The 15,827-nt window shown below is 39.7% G+C and overlaps 2 protein-coding genes across 2 annotated transcripts in view; one reads left to right on the forward strand and one right to left on the reverse strand.

Annotated features, from left to right (window-relative positions):
* The window catches only part of LOC105397594 (cytoplasmic FMR1-interacting protein), a 28,379-nt gene extending 25,575 nt beyond the window's left edge, over positions 1–2,804 (reverse strand). The window contains exons 1-5 of the mRNA XM_048623880.1: positions 2,488–2,804; positions 2,086–2,222; positions 1,574–1,753; positions 821–1,002; positions 178–305 (exon numbers count right to left, since the gene is read on the reverse strand). Of these exons, the coding sequence (XP_048479837.1) occupies positions 178–305; positions 821–1,002; positions 1,574–1,753; positions 2,086–2,222; positions 2,488–2,563 (703 nt within the window). The 5' untranslated portion in view covers positions 2,564–2,804. The remainder of the gene's footprint in view (positions 1–177; positions 306–820; positions 1,003–1,573; positions 1,754–2,085; positions 2,223–2,487) is intronic.
* Positions 2,805–3,796: 992 nt separating this feature from the next.
* Positions 3,797–11,519, forward strand: LOC105391239 (gastrula zinc finger protein XlCGF26.1). Its single transcript, XM_048624259.1, has 9 exons — positions 3,797–4,042; positions 4,449–4,577; positions 4,881–5,345; positions 5,622–5,821; positions 6,530–6,637; positions 7,003–7,215; positions 8,271–8,394; positions 9,927–10,031; positions 10,566–11,519. The coding sequence occupies exons 1-9, from the start codon at positions 3,875–3,877 to the stop codon at positions 10,743–10,745; spliced, it is 1,692 nt and encodes a 563-aa protein (XP_048480216.1). The 5' UTR covers positions 3,797–3,874; the 3' UTR covers positions 10,746–11,519.
* Positions 11,520–15,827: the final 4,308 nt, after the last annotated feature.

A 15,827-nucleotide genomic window follows, 5' to 3' on the forward strand; every position in this document is an offset into this window, starting at 1 on the left:
TGTCCCGTATTTTGTTCGAATATGGACAGTTCCTTAGATTATTATAGCCTTAGATTAGTACCTACCTATAATACAGATTGAGTGTGTACCTACACGTCTTACTGAAGTTAATTAAAGGGAGGATCAAATATACATATTTTGTTACTGAATGAAACAAATAAATATAAAAAGTCTCACCATTGATCTTCTCCAAAGCGTCTTTAACAGTGTCCCGTATCTTGTTCTGTGTGGCGAGGAACATGGACAGGTTCTGAGACTCCTGTAGGCTCTGGCTGTCAGACATCACCTTGAGGAATTGCGCCGCCCTGTGGGGGAATAGAGGGTCAGAGCAGTTTCGAGAGAAAAATATACCAAAATAGTGATTATTTATCTATCTCCGAAAGTAGATTGTACACTAACAAGAAGTATAACCTCTATCACATATTATTATTAACCAACAGACGCATTCAAGATTGAAGCAACCAGACGGACGCATTATAGATTCAAAATAAGATCCATTTAAATCTAAAATGACTGCCTTTGCACAAATAATTTACCAATTTTTAACCTTTTATAATGTTATTTGTACATAATACATGCACGAGTTCCATGACTGCCTGTAATCACCGAAGGTATTCAGAGGCGACTCGCGAGCAACGACGAAACGACACAAGCCATCCGCTTTTAGCTGTAGGTTCATTTGTATTCACGCGATAGTTCGCGAGCCGTATCGCCTTTTATACAGTTCTAAAAGTGGTATACTAAGCTGAAAGGGGGTTCCTCAGAGGGTCATACTGAACCACTTATATTTGCACAACGAGTTTGAAATGTGTTATCTCACCTCCTGTACGTGGAATAATCGTTCTTAACGGAACTCTTCATGTTCTTGAGCTCGTCGAGCACGGCGAACATGTTGACGAACTTGCCCAGCGTCAGCAGATACGCCTCGGAGATGAAGTCGCGCCGCTTCTCCGCGTGGCACAGGCGCCGGACCTCGCCGCAGAAACGCTCGATCGCTTTGCGCTGGAAACGACAGTGAGGGCTTAGTGTTATAGTGTGACTCTATAAAGGATTTCTTTTAAGGGACTTTCTATTGTATGTAAGTAAATGTATAATAATATTTATTATGTATTTATTTTATTGGTTTATTTATTTATTGTATGTAGTGTTTAAGTAGTGTATTATATAAGCAATAAGGCCGCCTTTTTGTACTGTTTTTATTTTTAAGTTTCAGTTCTGTTTTGGTGCAAATATAGTATTGTATTGTATTTTTCTAACTCTCCCATGATAGAAGCACTTGAGGCGTTGCGACTACGCACTAGTGATGACTTGGTGAGCCAGGGTGCAAAATATTACAAGTAGAAGTCTACACTCTAGAAGATCACATTTGGGTACTGGCTACGTGGCTACACTGGTCAAGTCACATGAACTCTATTATACCTGGAAGTACATGAAGTTCAGAAGCTTGTCAAACTCTGGAACCAGCACCTGCACTGTTCTCTCGTAGATGTGCACTCTATCTACGCTACATAAAAGAGGTCAAGTCAAATAATCCCTACCATGCCTATGTCAAGTTACATGAACAGTACTATACCTGAAAGTACATAAAGTGCAGCAGCTTGTCCACCTCCGGGGCCAACACTTGCACAGTTCTCTCGTAGATGTGAACCCGGTCTGGCTGTTCATTGCTGCGAGGCTGCGGGATGGCTCGCGAGCAGCACCGCCAGGTGTACAGCATGACGGCGTGCGCGTTGCCCTCTTCTAGTAGCTCGTTCTGGAAGATGATGATAATGGGAAATAAACAATCAATCCAGACACAATAAATATCTATCCTGTTTCACACACTTCTGGGAGCTCACAGGTTAATGGTTATGATTACATTGAAGCTAGACTGTACTGATTTTTGGATTATTAGTGCTTATGTACAGGAATTGCATGTGACACACAAGCAAAGAAATGATAAATTTATGGTAATATGGCACTAACATCTACACATATTATAGATACATTACCATGCAAAATCTGTCTTCAATCTAATATCTGCCTCAGCCAGGAATCAAACCTTCAGCATAGCAGTCAGGGTAAGTAAGATTACTGTCAATTTACCAGATTGGCATGGACGGTGGCCTCCTCAATGTACTTGGCGATGCCGGTGACAAAGCCATTGCGGTCCTCGAAGTTGGTGTCGAAGTTGGCCTGGTACAGGATGGAGCATGGCGCCGCCTCGATGCATGGCTGCTCATCTGTACAGTGAAATATGATAGGATTGGCTCAAATGTTGCCCATTAGAAAAAATCCTCCAACAAACTTGTGCTGCAGTATGCTGAATGGTTGCCTTTTGACACCAACAGCATGCATTAAATTTGTCTGTGTAGGTATCATGATTATAGTATTGTTTGTTTGTTCTTGTGCTAAAGTACCACATTCCAGACAGTGTTTAAATTATATTAATGTAAGAACTTCAGTTTGGTGTCCATTATTACTTTGATATAAATTTGGTTTATTTACCTGGCAAAGTGAGTTCGTCCAGTACATCCACATTGCTGAGGGCATCAGAAAGGGACACTTTCTCACTCACAGACATGATTCACTTGTTTCACGGGGGGCTTAGAGCCACCGCCCGTATGACCGGATGCTAAGGTGATAACCGGCTATGTATCACCAAATAGCCTAGTACAGTAAACAAATTAAGCGACGGATTTACACATTAATTGAATAGTTTATGTGTAAATTGAGTATTTTAGTAAGTATTTGAGAATTTCGTGAAATAAACACAAATGCACAAAACAAAGTTGCCCAGAAGAACACAGAGTAATAGTGGGATTGGTTATGTCAAATTTATTCAAGCAGTATAAAATCGTATAGGTACTCTGTGGACACTAGGTTCAAACCGTAACCCTCGGAATAATAACGGCCTTGGTATTTCTTATCTTCTCGTTAGAAAAGCAGGTAAGTTACTTACCTGCTTTAAGACTTTAAGTACTTACCGTTAGCCGTAAGTACTTAAAGTCCAAAAAGGTATAAAGTTATTAAAATAAAGAGTGCGGTTTTGTAAAGACTTTTGAACATTTTCAGTTAGGTAGTTACAAGGTTGTTGAAAAAAAAAATGAAAAAATGAAAAATGAAAAAATATTTATTTAAAATAAAGATTAAGAAGATACAAAAAATAGAGGTTGCAGCGTTTGTTAACAATTTAAAGGTGGTGATGTAGCAAGGGCTACCACACTAGGCTAGGCCTGTGTCGTGGACAGCCAGTAAACAGGTTTTTAACAATTTGTTTAAATATAGAACAGGTGGCGCAGTTTAACAATTTGAAATTTAAATTATATAAAACAAATTTTACATTTTAGGATGCATATGTTAAAACATAATAAAATGAATAAAGCAAACAAAAACAAAAATAAAATAAAAACAGTTTCTCAATTTGAGTAAAAATGTGCTTAAAAACTATAAAAACAAAATCTTACGTAGGTAATACCTACTTGTTTAGTACTACTTAATAAAATAAGGGAAAAATTTAACATTAATCAGGGTATTTAAAAATATAAATAAGAATTACTTAATTGAAAGATAAAATCTAATCATACATGTACAAGTTTGTAGGTTTCAAATAGTTAGTAATTTACATGTTAAAAAATAAATCAATTAATAACCTTTTTTTTTAACAGATTTTAATCCTATGGAGAGTTTGTCCCTGTATGTTCCTTGCTTGCACCTTGCACCTCGCACCTCGCACTATACCAATATTGGCGATAGTGTTATTATTCTAAGTAGGTATAAACGTCTTCTGTGGTGGACATTTGGCATTGACAGGCCAGACGTGAGACTGAGACGTCAAAAATGACAAAAATCCTTGTAAACATTCCAGCGTATCGATTCTGCAGAAAAACAAGAAATGAATTTAATACCGTTAAATCCTATAACTAAGATTAAATCAGAATGCACCACCTCATCGGCGCTATCACAGATGTGCTTTGGGTGTTTCAGCGTTGATAGAAACGTTGAGAGCCTTTTTGGGGAGCTCTCGAATATTTTCTTTAGCTTGCTGGACGAGGGTTGCAAAGTAAGTTCCATAACTGTAGGTATGTTGTATTTTGCCGGTGGTCCTTACTACAGGTTTAAAAAAAAACTATTTTGGACAACACTAATCCGCGTTATTCAAATAATATGTACCTACTTACGCTAGTGCAAATTCATCAAATTCAAAATAGTTTATTGTCATAAACACATTACATTCAAAAGTGGCAAGGGCCCTTGTACTAGGCGGTAGCCTGTCTTCAAAGGGTTTATCATATTGTGATGTATAGGTTAAGCATGCAAATATAAAAAAAAAACCAAAACAACACTTTAATAATTAACTAAACCCTAATTAACACCATTTGTACCTGAGTATGTTTCAACTTTTAAACTTTATTATTATTTTTGGTGTACAAATAAAGAGTATTCTATATATCTAACATTACTTCCAGATAAGAAACACAATGACAATACAAATGTGCTGGGAGTGTAAGCAGATTGTGAAGAACATCCATACATTCAAAAAGAAAGTCAATTTAGTTCAGAGATTCCTAGCTACATACCAGTTTGATGAAAATCAGGTAACATTGTAATTAGTAATAGTTACATACTTACTGATTTTATTATTTTAGCTCGATTTTTTTCTAAGTCTGTCTACTGTACAAAGATAAACCCTCAAATTCATAGAGGTTATTGTTAATTTACAACTAGGTTAAAATTGACATTTGAAACACACAAGTTTTGACTCTTTACGTCAGTCAAAAAGTCGAAATTCGTATATCACAACATCAATTTTAAATTTATTATAAAGTGTCCAAAAGCTCTATAAATTTGGGGGAAAATCTATACTTATTATATTTAACATTTTCATTTTTGTATTCCAGGCCTTTACATTACCAAATCCTTTATCAAAATTATCAAATGCAAAAGCAAGTGACCCCATATTACTAACGCACAATGAAACAACAGAAGATTTGCTTATTACAAAAATTAAAGAAGAGGATACCCAGACTGATATCAAAGAAGATATAATTAACATTGACGTAGATTTCAATCTAAAATATGAAGATGACTGGCAAAACGATGATACCGAACCACTAATCAAAATAAGAAAGAAAAAGTGTAAAGCAAAGTTAAAGTATGAGGTTATTAACAGTGATATTAAAGTGGATAGAATGGCTTCGCTGTTCACAAAAGTGCCGGTTAGTTTGAGTGAGTTAGAAGCGGTTATGGCAGAGGAAAGAGATACAGAGATATTTCGCAAGTGGCTTGTGACATGTGAAGACTGCTTATGGAGAAGCAGCGGGGAGGATAGTTTAGAAAATCATAAGGAGAAGGTACACAGTAAGGTAAATAATTCAGAATTTACTAATTAAACATGTGTTTCATCTTATTTCCATTGTCTCTCCTCATTCATTCTCTTCTGATACTTCATTCCTCGACAAATGAGGGCACCTGCTAACCAGTGCTAAAGCCTTATTATCTACAGCATAATATGCTGAGCTGGTGTCTTTTTGACGCTCTTGAGAGCAACCATTTATTTTACCCTTTTTTATATTTTATTGTTCCCAGTATATTTTGTTGTTGTCATATTTTATCGATTGTGATAATGTTTTTATTTTCAGAAAAACAACTTCCCATGCAGTGTATGTAAAGCCACACTCTCATCAAAAGCAGTACTAGAGAATCACATGAAATACCACTCAACCATACGAAAGTGCAATATCTGCGATCACAAATGTTACAACAAGATCAGTATGATGGACCACTTCATAGCATTTCACGAGAAGAAGTACAAGTGTTTAAAATGCGGACTTTGTTTTCAGTAAGTTATAGATGACATTTGCTTGCAAAACATAAATGGTGTGTTAAAAATAGACAGTAAATTTAATCCTTAGAAGATACAGTATAAAATCTGTCTGCAACAACATTAAAAATATACTTACGGGTCCGTGTCGGCATAGATAAATATGTTTTATCAATCACAGCATATTTATGTACAATCATATCGACATGGAAGCAGAGACTTAAATCGCAATTTTCGTAGTATTCATTATTTTGCCTGACTTTTATTTAGAAATCAAAAGAATCTAATAAAAATTCATAAAATGAACTATGTGTCGTAACAAGAATTTTAGGGCCTTACCACAAAAACTTTGGCAGTGTTTGTTCACGCCATTCTACATATGCGTGAGACGGAACGCACCACCTCCTCCTGCCCTCTGCTGACGTCACGAAGCCTATATAAGCGGGCCCCGCGATGCCCCGCTCCTTTTTTACTTACGCTAATCATACTTACTCGTATATCTATCATTGTAAATATTGGTTTAAAATAAAAGTATAAAATGTTTTCGAGGTTTTAATTAAAATCCAAAATAGGGAACAGTTAGTTAGGACCTCCATATGTCCCGCTCAATAGCGTGGACAGTGATTAACCTGATAAATCTGTCAAATTACGTTTTACTTTTTAAACAATGTTTAAAGTTTGTTGGTAATAAAGTTATTCTTTTTTATGTAAATGTTTTGTCCACAGCAACACAAAATTATTCTACAAACATTACAAAGAGTTGCACAGCAAGTTCATCTGTGACTACTGCGGGAAAGCGAGGTATACGAGGAGAAGCATCCAACGACATATACTGTGAGTATAACATAACATTTATGGGACTGTACAAAAGACAATATTCACACCCATTGCAAGTATTTTATTCCTAATAACTGGTTGTAAAGATCAACATCTTACCACAAAAACTTGCTGTCACACCTAGAAAATCCGTCAATTTCGTTTTATACACTAGTTTAAAGTTCAATATTTGAATGCATAATATTGTGTGATACCTACCTGTTTTATCATTGAAAAGTATTCTCTAGTTTTCTCTTTTGCAATCCGCATACTTTGAGTGTGTAGTAGTGTGAAATAAGTCTGAAGTGGGTTTTTACAACCATTTACGCATATTTATTTATTTATATGACTACACTTACTAAACTTTCTCTACAAACCCATAGCCACAACCACGGCCCAACCGACTGCAAGCTCTGTCGCCGCCGCTTCAAGTCCTCCAAGACTCTCGAGGCTCACAACAGAGACCTACATAGGGTGCCTCAGCCAGAACTGTCTTACTGTGTGGAGTGCGATAAGCAGTTTAGACATCCGAGGGCCTTTAAAAGACATCTGCAAGCCAGCAGTGCGCATAGGGACGCGTGTGCCGATAGACTCAAGTATGTATACATAGGTGTAATATGTGTAACTATAGATTCACTAAGTGTGTACTATAGATACACAAAGAGTATCTGTAAGAGCTGTCTTACTGTGTGGAATGTGATAAGCAGTTAAGACATCCGATAGCGTTTAAAAGACATCTACAGGCGAGCAGTGCGCATAGGGATGCGTGTGCTGATAGACTCAAGTATGTATACATAGGTGTAATATGTGTAATCATAGATACACTAAGTTTGTAATATGTGCAACTATAGATACGCTAAGTGCCTCAGCCTGAGCTGTCTTACTGTGTGGAATGTGATAAGCAGTTTAGACATCCGAGAGCGTTTAAGAGGCATTTGCAAGCCAGCAGTGCGCATAGGGACGCGTGCGCCGATAGACTCAAGTAAGATGGATGTAATATGTGTAATTATAGATAAACTAAGTGTGTAATATATGTAGCTATAGATACGTTGAATGCTTTGCCAGAGCTGTCTTACTGTGCCGAGTGCGATAAGCAGTTTAGTTTATATACTGCATACTTGAGTCTATGCGCATGCGCACTGCTAGCTTGTAGCTCTCTGCGTTTAAAAGCTATCTACAAGCTAGCAGTGCGCATAGGGATGCGTGTGCGCATAGACTCAAGTATGTAGTATATATAATTATAGATATGCCTAGAGTATACATAGGTGTAATATATGTAACTATAGATATGCTGAGTGTTCATGGCAGAACTCTCTTACTACGTAGAATGCGACTGATATTCAAACGGCATCTAACTGCATGCCATCAATGCTCATAGAAATGTGTGTGCTAACAAACACAAGTAAATTACACGGCGATGCCACAGATTGGTATTTTTCCATGTTGTCAGTATTTTTTTATGAAAAAGTTTCCGTACTATATCCTATCTCCAGTGTATAAGGTATCACTGTGGGACACTGTGCATATTATAATATGTGACCTATGAAATTGAGTGTACCTTCTATAAGTACCTATTTTTATTAAACTGTCTGTACCATACAAGTATATATTCTTCCAAAACCCCACAAATAACACACCCCTTTCCCCCCAGTCGCTCCGGCCGCTTCCCCTGCCCAGACTGCGACAAGCAGTACGCTCGCAAGACTTACATGATGAACCACTACCGACACGTACACCTGAAGCAGTCGCGGCACTACTGCCGGCCGTGCGACAAGGTGAGGTTTTAGTGCCGTACGTTAAGCCGCGTACAGACCGGCCCAACGAACGCCAACGAACGTTTTTCGTTGACCTTCGTTGCTGCAATCTGCCCTGTATTATGTATGATAAATATCCATCGTTGGGATAACCGTTGGCGTTCGTTGGGGGGTTCGTTGGCCCGGTCTGTACGCAGCTTAATAGTGCGAACAAGATGGTGTGTGTAGAAAAACGGAGCTAAAAAACCTCTAGGTGTCTAAGTACTACTGCAAGCGATAAGGTGATGTTTTAATGCCGTAGATTATAGTCATCAACCGTAGACTAACTATGTAGGTGTGTCACATAGAAGAACAAAGCAAAAAACCTCAATGTGTCCTAAGTACTACTGCAAATCTTGCGATAAGTACTGCATACGATAAGGTGAGCTTTTAGTGCCGTAGGTTACAGTCATCAGCCGTAGACTAACGATGTGGGTGTGTCACATAGAAGAACAAAGCAAAAAACCTCAAAGTGTCTAAGTACTACTGCAAGCGATAAGGTGTAGGCTTTAGTGCCGTAGGTTATAGTCATCAACCGTAGACTAACGATGTGTGAACAAGATTGTGTGTCATATGGAAAAACAAAGCGAAAACCTCAAGCTGTCTAAGTACTACTGCAAGCCATAAGGTGAGCTTTTAGTGCCATAGGTTATGGTCATCAACCGTAGACTAACGATGTGTCAACAAGATTGTGTGTCACATAGAAAAATAAAGCGAAAATCCTCAAGGTGTCTAATTACTACTGCAAAACGTGGGATAAGGTGAGCCTTTAGTGCCGTACGTTATAGTCATCAATCATAGACTAACGATGTGGGAACAAGATGGTGTGTGTAGAAAAACAAAGTAAAAAACCTCACAGTGTCTAATTACTACTGCAAATCATTCGATAAAGTGAGCTTTTAGTGCCGTAGGTTATAGTCATCAACCGTAGACTAACGATGTGTGAACAAGATGGTGCGTCAAATAGAGACGTGCATGATGAACCACTACCGACACGTGCACCTGAAGCAGTCTACTACTGCCGGCCGTGCGATAAGGTGAGGTTTTAGTGCCGTAGGTTACAGTCATCAACCGACATAAGCTTGTGTAGTTTAACGCACACATAATAATCATCATTAGTTACTGCTAGACATAGGTCTCTACCAAAGAGCAAAACAACACTGTGTCCCCCGGTTCATGGTCTCCAATCGAGAACTCGTTTTATCCATCGATCATCGGTACCTTGATGTAATAAAGGCCCCGGAGTTGAAATTATACGCGAATCTACACTCATACTCATGATTCATTGAAAGAGACCGCATTCAGAACAATGATACCCGCGATTTGAATGCCTTTTCACCACTGTTAGTGGCACATAATGTGATTTACTTATCTTAGCACATAATGAATTGGCGACATCCAACCGACGACGGCGAGACTTCAAGCATTTATTTTCTCAAGAAATAAACCCGTTTTTACATGTGCCATTTATCATCGCCACCATTATTGACGTATGTTTATTTCTTATGCCACAGTACTTCCTGAACCGCACCCGCTACATCGACCACACGCGGTTCTCGCACGAGGGGCTGAAGCCCGCCAAGAACAAGCTGTGCACCATGTGCGGCCGGGGGTTCTCGGTGAGATACTTTGTTATACAGGGTGTTGCAAAAATAGTATAGTAACGCGGGAAGGATTTCAAAACAACGCGCAACCGTTACATCACTTACCCGACAACTCTCTCAGCACAAGCTGGCTTGTGTTGGGGTCCACCAACCCGCACTAGGCCAGCGTGGTGGACTAGGCCTTAAACCCTTTCTTCATTGGAAAGAGATCCGTGCCCCAGTAGTGGGGACGTAATGATGATGATGATGATAATTTTCTACTTCATAGACACTTTATTAGTCACGTTTTTTACGATTTAAGTACAAAAGTCGTATGACAAAAGTTGTGTTAAAATGAGCCCCCGAGTGACCCCTTTCGACTTACAATAGTAACAATACCAGTTTCGTAAGATATACCTACCCATGTAAAGCAATACAAACACAACACTACCCAAAGCTGTACTTTTAAAATCATAGACTAGAATATTATTTCTAAATGTCCATTCTTTTTTAAGCTTCAATGGCACTGGAATCCACGTCTTTTCAGCCTGCAATTCTCCTCTTCCACAGACAAACCGCATCCTAGAGAAGCACATGCGCACGCACACGGGCGAGCGGCCCTTCCCCTGCCCGCACTGCGACGCCAAGTTCACACAGAAGGAGTCCATGCAGAGCCATGTGAAGCACATACACTTGAAGATTAAGAGGAATGCGAGTAATACGATGCAGATTGGCAAGTTTTTGCAGTGACGGTAGCCTCAAATTACACATAAACGAAAAAGGGTAGCTTAGTGAAGCCGTCTTCAATATTGAAGTACATTTAAGTAACTTATAATATAATGTAGCTAAGTTCCTTTATGAAGCCAAGATCACGCAGAAAGAGTCCATGCAGAGTCATGTGAAGCACATAGGTACACTTGAAGATTAAGAGGAATGCGAGTAATACGACACAGATTGCTAAGTTTTTACAGTGAAATAAAGTGAATATGTGAATTGACATTATTGGAACTAGTTACCGCTTCACGGGTTCTTTATTGACGTAGATAAACCTCACTATATCGCGATACGCTATAAATACGGTGCTGTGATTGGAGGGACGCGCTAATCCGAGTAACGAGATTGTAATCGATATAGATACACAAATACCTAAATAGGCGCATTATATTCTATACATAGATAAAAAACAACCACAGACACAAGGCAATCACAGCGATGTTTGTCTAGAGAAGAAGACAAGTTCACTATGTCTCTTCCACGGACCAACCGCATCCTAAAGTCCTCCGTCGCGCTCGCTCTTCAGGCTTCGCGATGTGAGTGAGCGGGATGCAACAGCTGTTCTATAGAGAGGCACACGCACGCACAGCGGCGAGCGGCCCTTCCCCTGCCCGCACTGCGACGCCAAGTTCACGCAGAAGGAGTCCATGCAGAGCCATGTGAAGCACATACACTTGAAGATTAAGAGGAATGCGAGTAATACGACACAGATTACTAAATTTCTATAGTAAAATAAAGAGAATGTGTGAATTGACATTATTGAAACTATATAGCTACCGTTTCACGGGTTTGTTATCGACATAACTAAATCTCCAATCGTGATTCGCCATAAATACGTTGTGATTGGAGGAATGCACATTATACGAGTTTATCGACCCGTGCTACGGCTGCAAGAGTCATTTTGGCAAAGAAACATTCTGCAACTTTAGGAATATTAATAATAATAAGTCACTGCCACTTGAGTTACGGTGTGAAAAAATAGACTGTTCATGTTGCTTCAGTGATATAGCTAAGTCCGTTTATAAAGACAAGTGCACTATGTATCTTCAACATACTAACCGTATCCTAAAGGTCTAGTATCATTTAACACGTGATAAAAGTTCTCCGTCGCGCTCGCTCTTGTTACTGCGCGATGTGAGTGAGCGGGATGCAACAGCTGTTCTATAGAGACGCACGCGCACGCACAGCGGCGAGCGGCCCTTCCCCTGCCCGCACTGCGACGCCAAGTTCACGCAGAAGGAGTCCATGCAGAGCCATGTGAAGCACATACACTTGAAGATTAAGAGGAATGCTAGTAATATGACGCAGATTGTCAAGTTTTTGCAATAAAATAAAGTGAATATGTGAATTGACATTATTGGAACTAGTTACCGCTTCACGGGTTCTTTATTGACGTAGATAAACCACACTATATCGCGATACGCTATAAATATGGCGCTGTGATTTATGGAACGCGCAGTAAACGAGTTTATCGATGTCGATAACAGACCCGTGCTGCGGTCGCAGGTTACATTATGGGAAAGAGACACTCTGTAACTTAAAGAATTATAATAATAATAAGTCACTGCCACTTGAGTTACGGTGTGACAAAAAAAGAGTGTTCATGTTGCTTCAGTGATGTAGCTATTTTAGCACACATTTAGCATAGCACAGTGCTCGTTTATAAAGACAAGTGCAAGTGCGCATTTAAGACATTACAAAAGTTCTCCGTCACACTCGCTCTTGTTACTTCGCTATGTGAGTGAGCGGGATGCAACAGCTGTTCTATAGAGACGCACACGCACAGCGGCGCGCGGCCCTTCCCCAGCCCGCACTGCGACGCCAAGTTCACACAGAAGGAGTCCATGCAGAGCCATGTGAAGCACATACACTTGAAGATTAAGGGGATTGCCAGTAATACTACACAGGTTGCTAAGTTTCTGCAATAAAATAAAGTGAATATGTGAATTGTAACATGGTTCACGGGTTCGTTATTGACGTAGGTAAATCTCACTATATCGCGATACGCCATAAATACGGTGCGGTGATTGGAGGAACGCGCCTTAAAAAGTTTATCGACATCGATAACAGGCCCGTGCTGCGGCCGCAGGGGACAAGTTTTTGCAGTGAATTTGCTAAAGGCAAGTGAGTGAACTCACGGCCATCCAAGCCTTAACTAGGTAGATAAGTACTTACCTACTATTGTATAAGCGACTGGTGATAATTACCTATATCTACACAAAACACACATAAATAAGGCAAACAAATGCTCATCAAGAATGTCTTCGTAATATCCCTGGGCGGGATTCGAACCCAAGGCCCCGAACTTCGAAAGAAAATAAAATGATAACAAACCCGAGTACCTACAGAATGATAAATAACTATTTTATTCCTACTGCTGATTTGTGATAGAACATACTGTTGGCATCCTACCATTATTATAATAAGTTTTGTAAATTGTGCAATAATGTTATTTCTACATAAATATATTATGATATTATTATTAATGAATAATTATAGCAATAAGATTTAGGAGCAATATTTGCAAGATCAATTATTATTTTAATATAATTTATTAATTTATGTATAATTTTACAAGTAAGATATTAGCTAACATTAATATATTGGTACGTATTGTACAAGTATAACAATATACATGCAAAGGGTTAATTTATATTATGATGAAGATGAAATAAAAAAAGATGTGTGAAACGAGAGTTTTTATTTTTATCGTTTAACTATTTTTATGCAGAATTGGCATTTATAACTTTTACCAAATGTCTTTCTTGTTTGTACAGTGAAAAACGTTCTCAATCAACATTTATGTTACTCTGGAAAATATAAGTAAGAACCTCTCAACCTCTGGAAAACGGTGGAGCAGCGTTGGTCTTCAAAAAGAACATGCCACTGTATCTGAAAGCATAAATCAATTATAAAATTACAAAGTTTATGAGTAAGATCAATACTTTAGTAAGTAGGTTATTGTGTGTGTGTGTTTTTACGAAGCAGATTTTATAGATCTACTTATGAATGTAATTATGGTACCTACTCTTTTTCTAAAAGTCCTTACGGAAACACCTTACGAAAAAAGTACGCCCAACACTCACCCATTCTTCGGGTACAAGCCGCCCATTTTCAGCACCTCGCGGGGTAGGCAGCGTGGCATTGACGCGATGTAGTCGAGGTTGCGAGTGCAACTGGTCCCCGTGAAACCACCCGAGGTTAGGGATTCGGCCAGGTAGAAGAATGATCTGGTGAGAAGATAGATGCGGTTAAGTATACAGGGTGTTGCACAACTTGCACACGCACAGGGGGAACAAATTTTGTTCTAGAGTGACATCTTAGATTAACAATATTATACTTATACGAACAAGATGGAGTGACAGTTCAAAAGAATCGTCTCGACAAATACCACTGCGCTATTATTTTAAATGAGTTATGTTAGAAGATTTGTGACATTATTCACTGGTGCAATGGTTGTCATTTTGACAGTAAATAAAATACGGACAGTTTATTGCTTTGCTTTTATACGTGACACCACCATCTTGTTTGTATACTTATTGTTAATCCAAAATCCCTGTATGTCTTTTCCCCAGATATATTGTTAATCTAAGCCTACGCCACATAAATCCACCTTTAAAACTCCCACCAAACCTTCAATTAACCACCAACTCACCTAGAATGATCACAATTATGATTCCTGCACCCCGGCATGTTGACCCCTCCGTTGGGGTAAAAGTCCACGTGTCCCAACGGCTGCAGGAACCCCGCAAAGCCTGCGTTTGTGTGGATCACCTCGGTGTAGGCTGCGTCGGTGTGGGTGAGACGGGCTGGGTGGGAGGCGAAGCCTGGGAGCGCTGGGTCTAGCCCTGGAGGGAGAGATGAGTGTAAGTAGTGTAGGGAGGATGGACCTTTGATATAAAGAGAAGGGTGTAAGTGTAAGTAAGAGGTAGCGTAGGGTAGTTATGCAGGATAGCTTGGCGAGACGGTACTATAGATGAATGATGGGATGTGGAAGACGATAAAAGGCTATCCTGCTAATCGTGGAGATTAATGTGACCATAACCCTCCAGTCTCGAGTCTTGGAGGCTCATGTCCTGTAGTGGATTATTATACGGTCTGTATGTACTTATGTATGTATGTCTATGCTTACCAGTAAGATACCCCACGCGCCCCCGCAGTCCCCTGGCAGCCACCCCTGCCAGGTGCGAGCCGAGGCTGTGTCCCACTACGTGGAAGCGAGCGGGGGCCGCGCCCGTCGCCGCGCTCAGACGACTCAGGAAGGCAGCCACACTGACACCTAAATTGGTCATCACAGTTAGTTATGCAAATCTTATTTGAAAAGAATTCATTGGTATAGGATTTAGGTAGTTACGTACTAGTTATATAGGTACCTACTTACGATTATATCAAGTGCTCTTATAGTGAAGGAATACATCGCGAGAAAACTTGCACCTCTAGATTCTAGATATTATTATGTACCCAAGTGTGCTATACTCATTTAAAAACAGCGTTACCTACGTCTCGCTTCACCTATTCATCATCATCGTCATCAAAACCCATCATGTCCTCACTGCTGGGGCACGGGTCTCCTTCTAATTAAGGAATTCTCCTTTTTATGCCTAGTGCGGGTTGGTGGTGCAAACTTGTGCTGAGAGAGTTTTCGGGTAAGTGGTCAACCCGGCTGGCAGTTGTTTTCAAAGCCTCTGACTAGGATTAACGACTGCTGCCGAAACAGGGTCAACGTTACAAGCCGTAACGGCGTCCGTGAGTAAAAATGTAACTAGCGAAAAGCTTGCGAGTCACCTATGACTCTAACCATCCCTATGCTTCGGGCCATACAGTCGTATAAGCACCGATGATGAATCTTATCATTTTGTATCTAAGTAATAAAATTACCTGAGTGGACGCAGTTGAGCGCCGCCACGGCATAGTTTCTGGAAGAGGCGCCGGCGCTCCAGTCCACCGCGATCACGTTCACGTCTGCCGCCTGTAGGAATGCTGGAGAGAAGTTCAGGTGTTGTAATAATGCTATGAAAACTGACGGCATAACTTGGCACCTAAAAGTTTTCTGCGATT

Source organism: Plutella xylostella, chromosome 11 (assembly GCF_932276165.1).
Source record: "Plutella xylostella chromosome 11, ilPluXylo3.1, whole genome shotgun sequence".
Lineage (NCBI taxonomy): Eukaryota > Metazoa > Arthropoda > Insecta > Lepidoptera > Plutellidae > Plutella > Plutella xylostella.

What these genes read in the sequence shown, in the direction of transcription:
- LOC105391239 (XM_048624259.1), top strand. Translation starts at nt 3,875, where the DNA reads ATGAATTTAATACCGTTAAATCCTATAACTAAGATTAAATCAGAATGC. An exon ending in ACCAGTTTGATGAAAATCAG is followed by an intron (nt 4,578 to 4,880) that starts GTAACATTGTAA and finishes TTTGTATTCCAG; the next exon opens with GCCTTTACATTACCAAATCC. An exon ending in AGCATCCAACGACATATACT is followed by an intron (nt 6,638 to 7,002) that starts GTGAGTATAACA and finishes ACAAACCCATAG; the next exon opens with CCACAACCACGGCCCAACCG.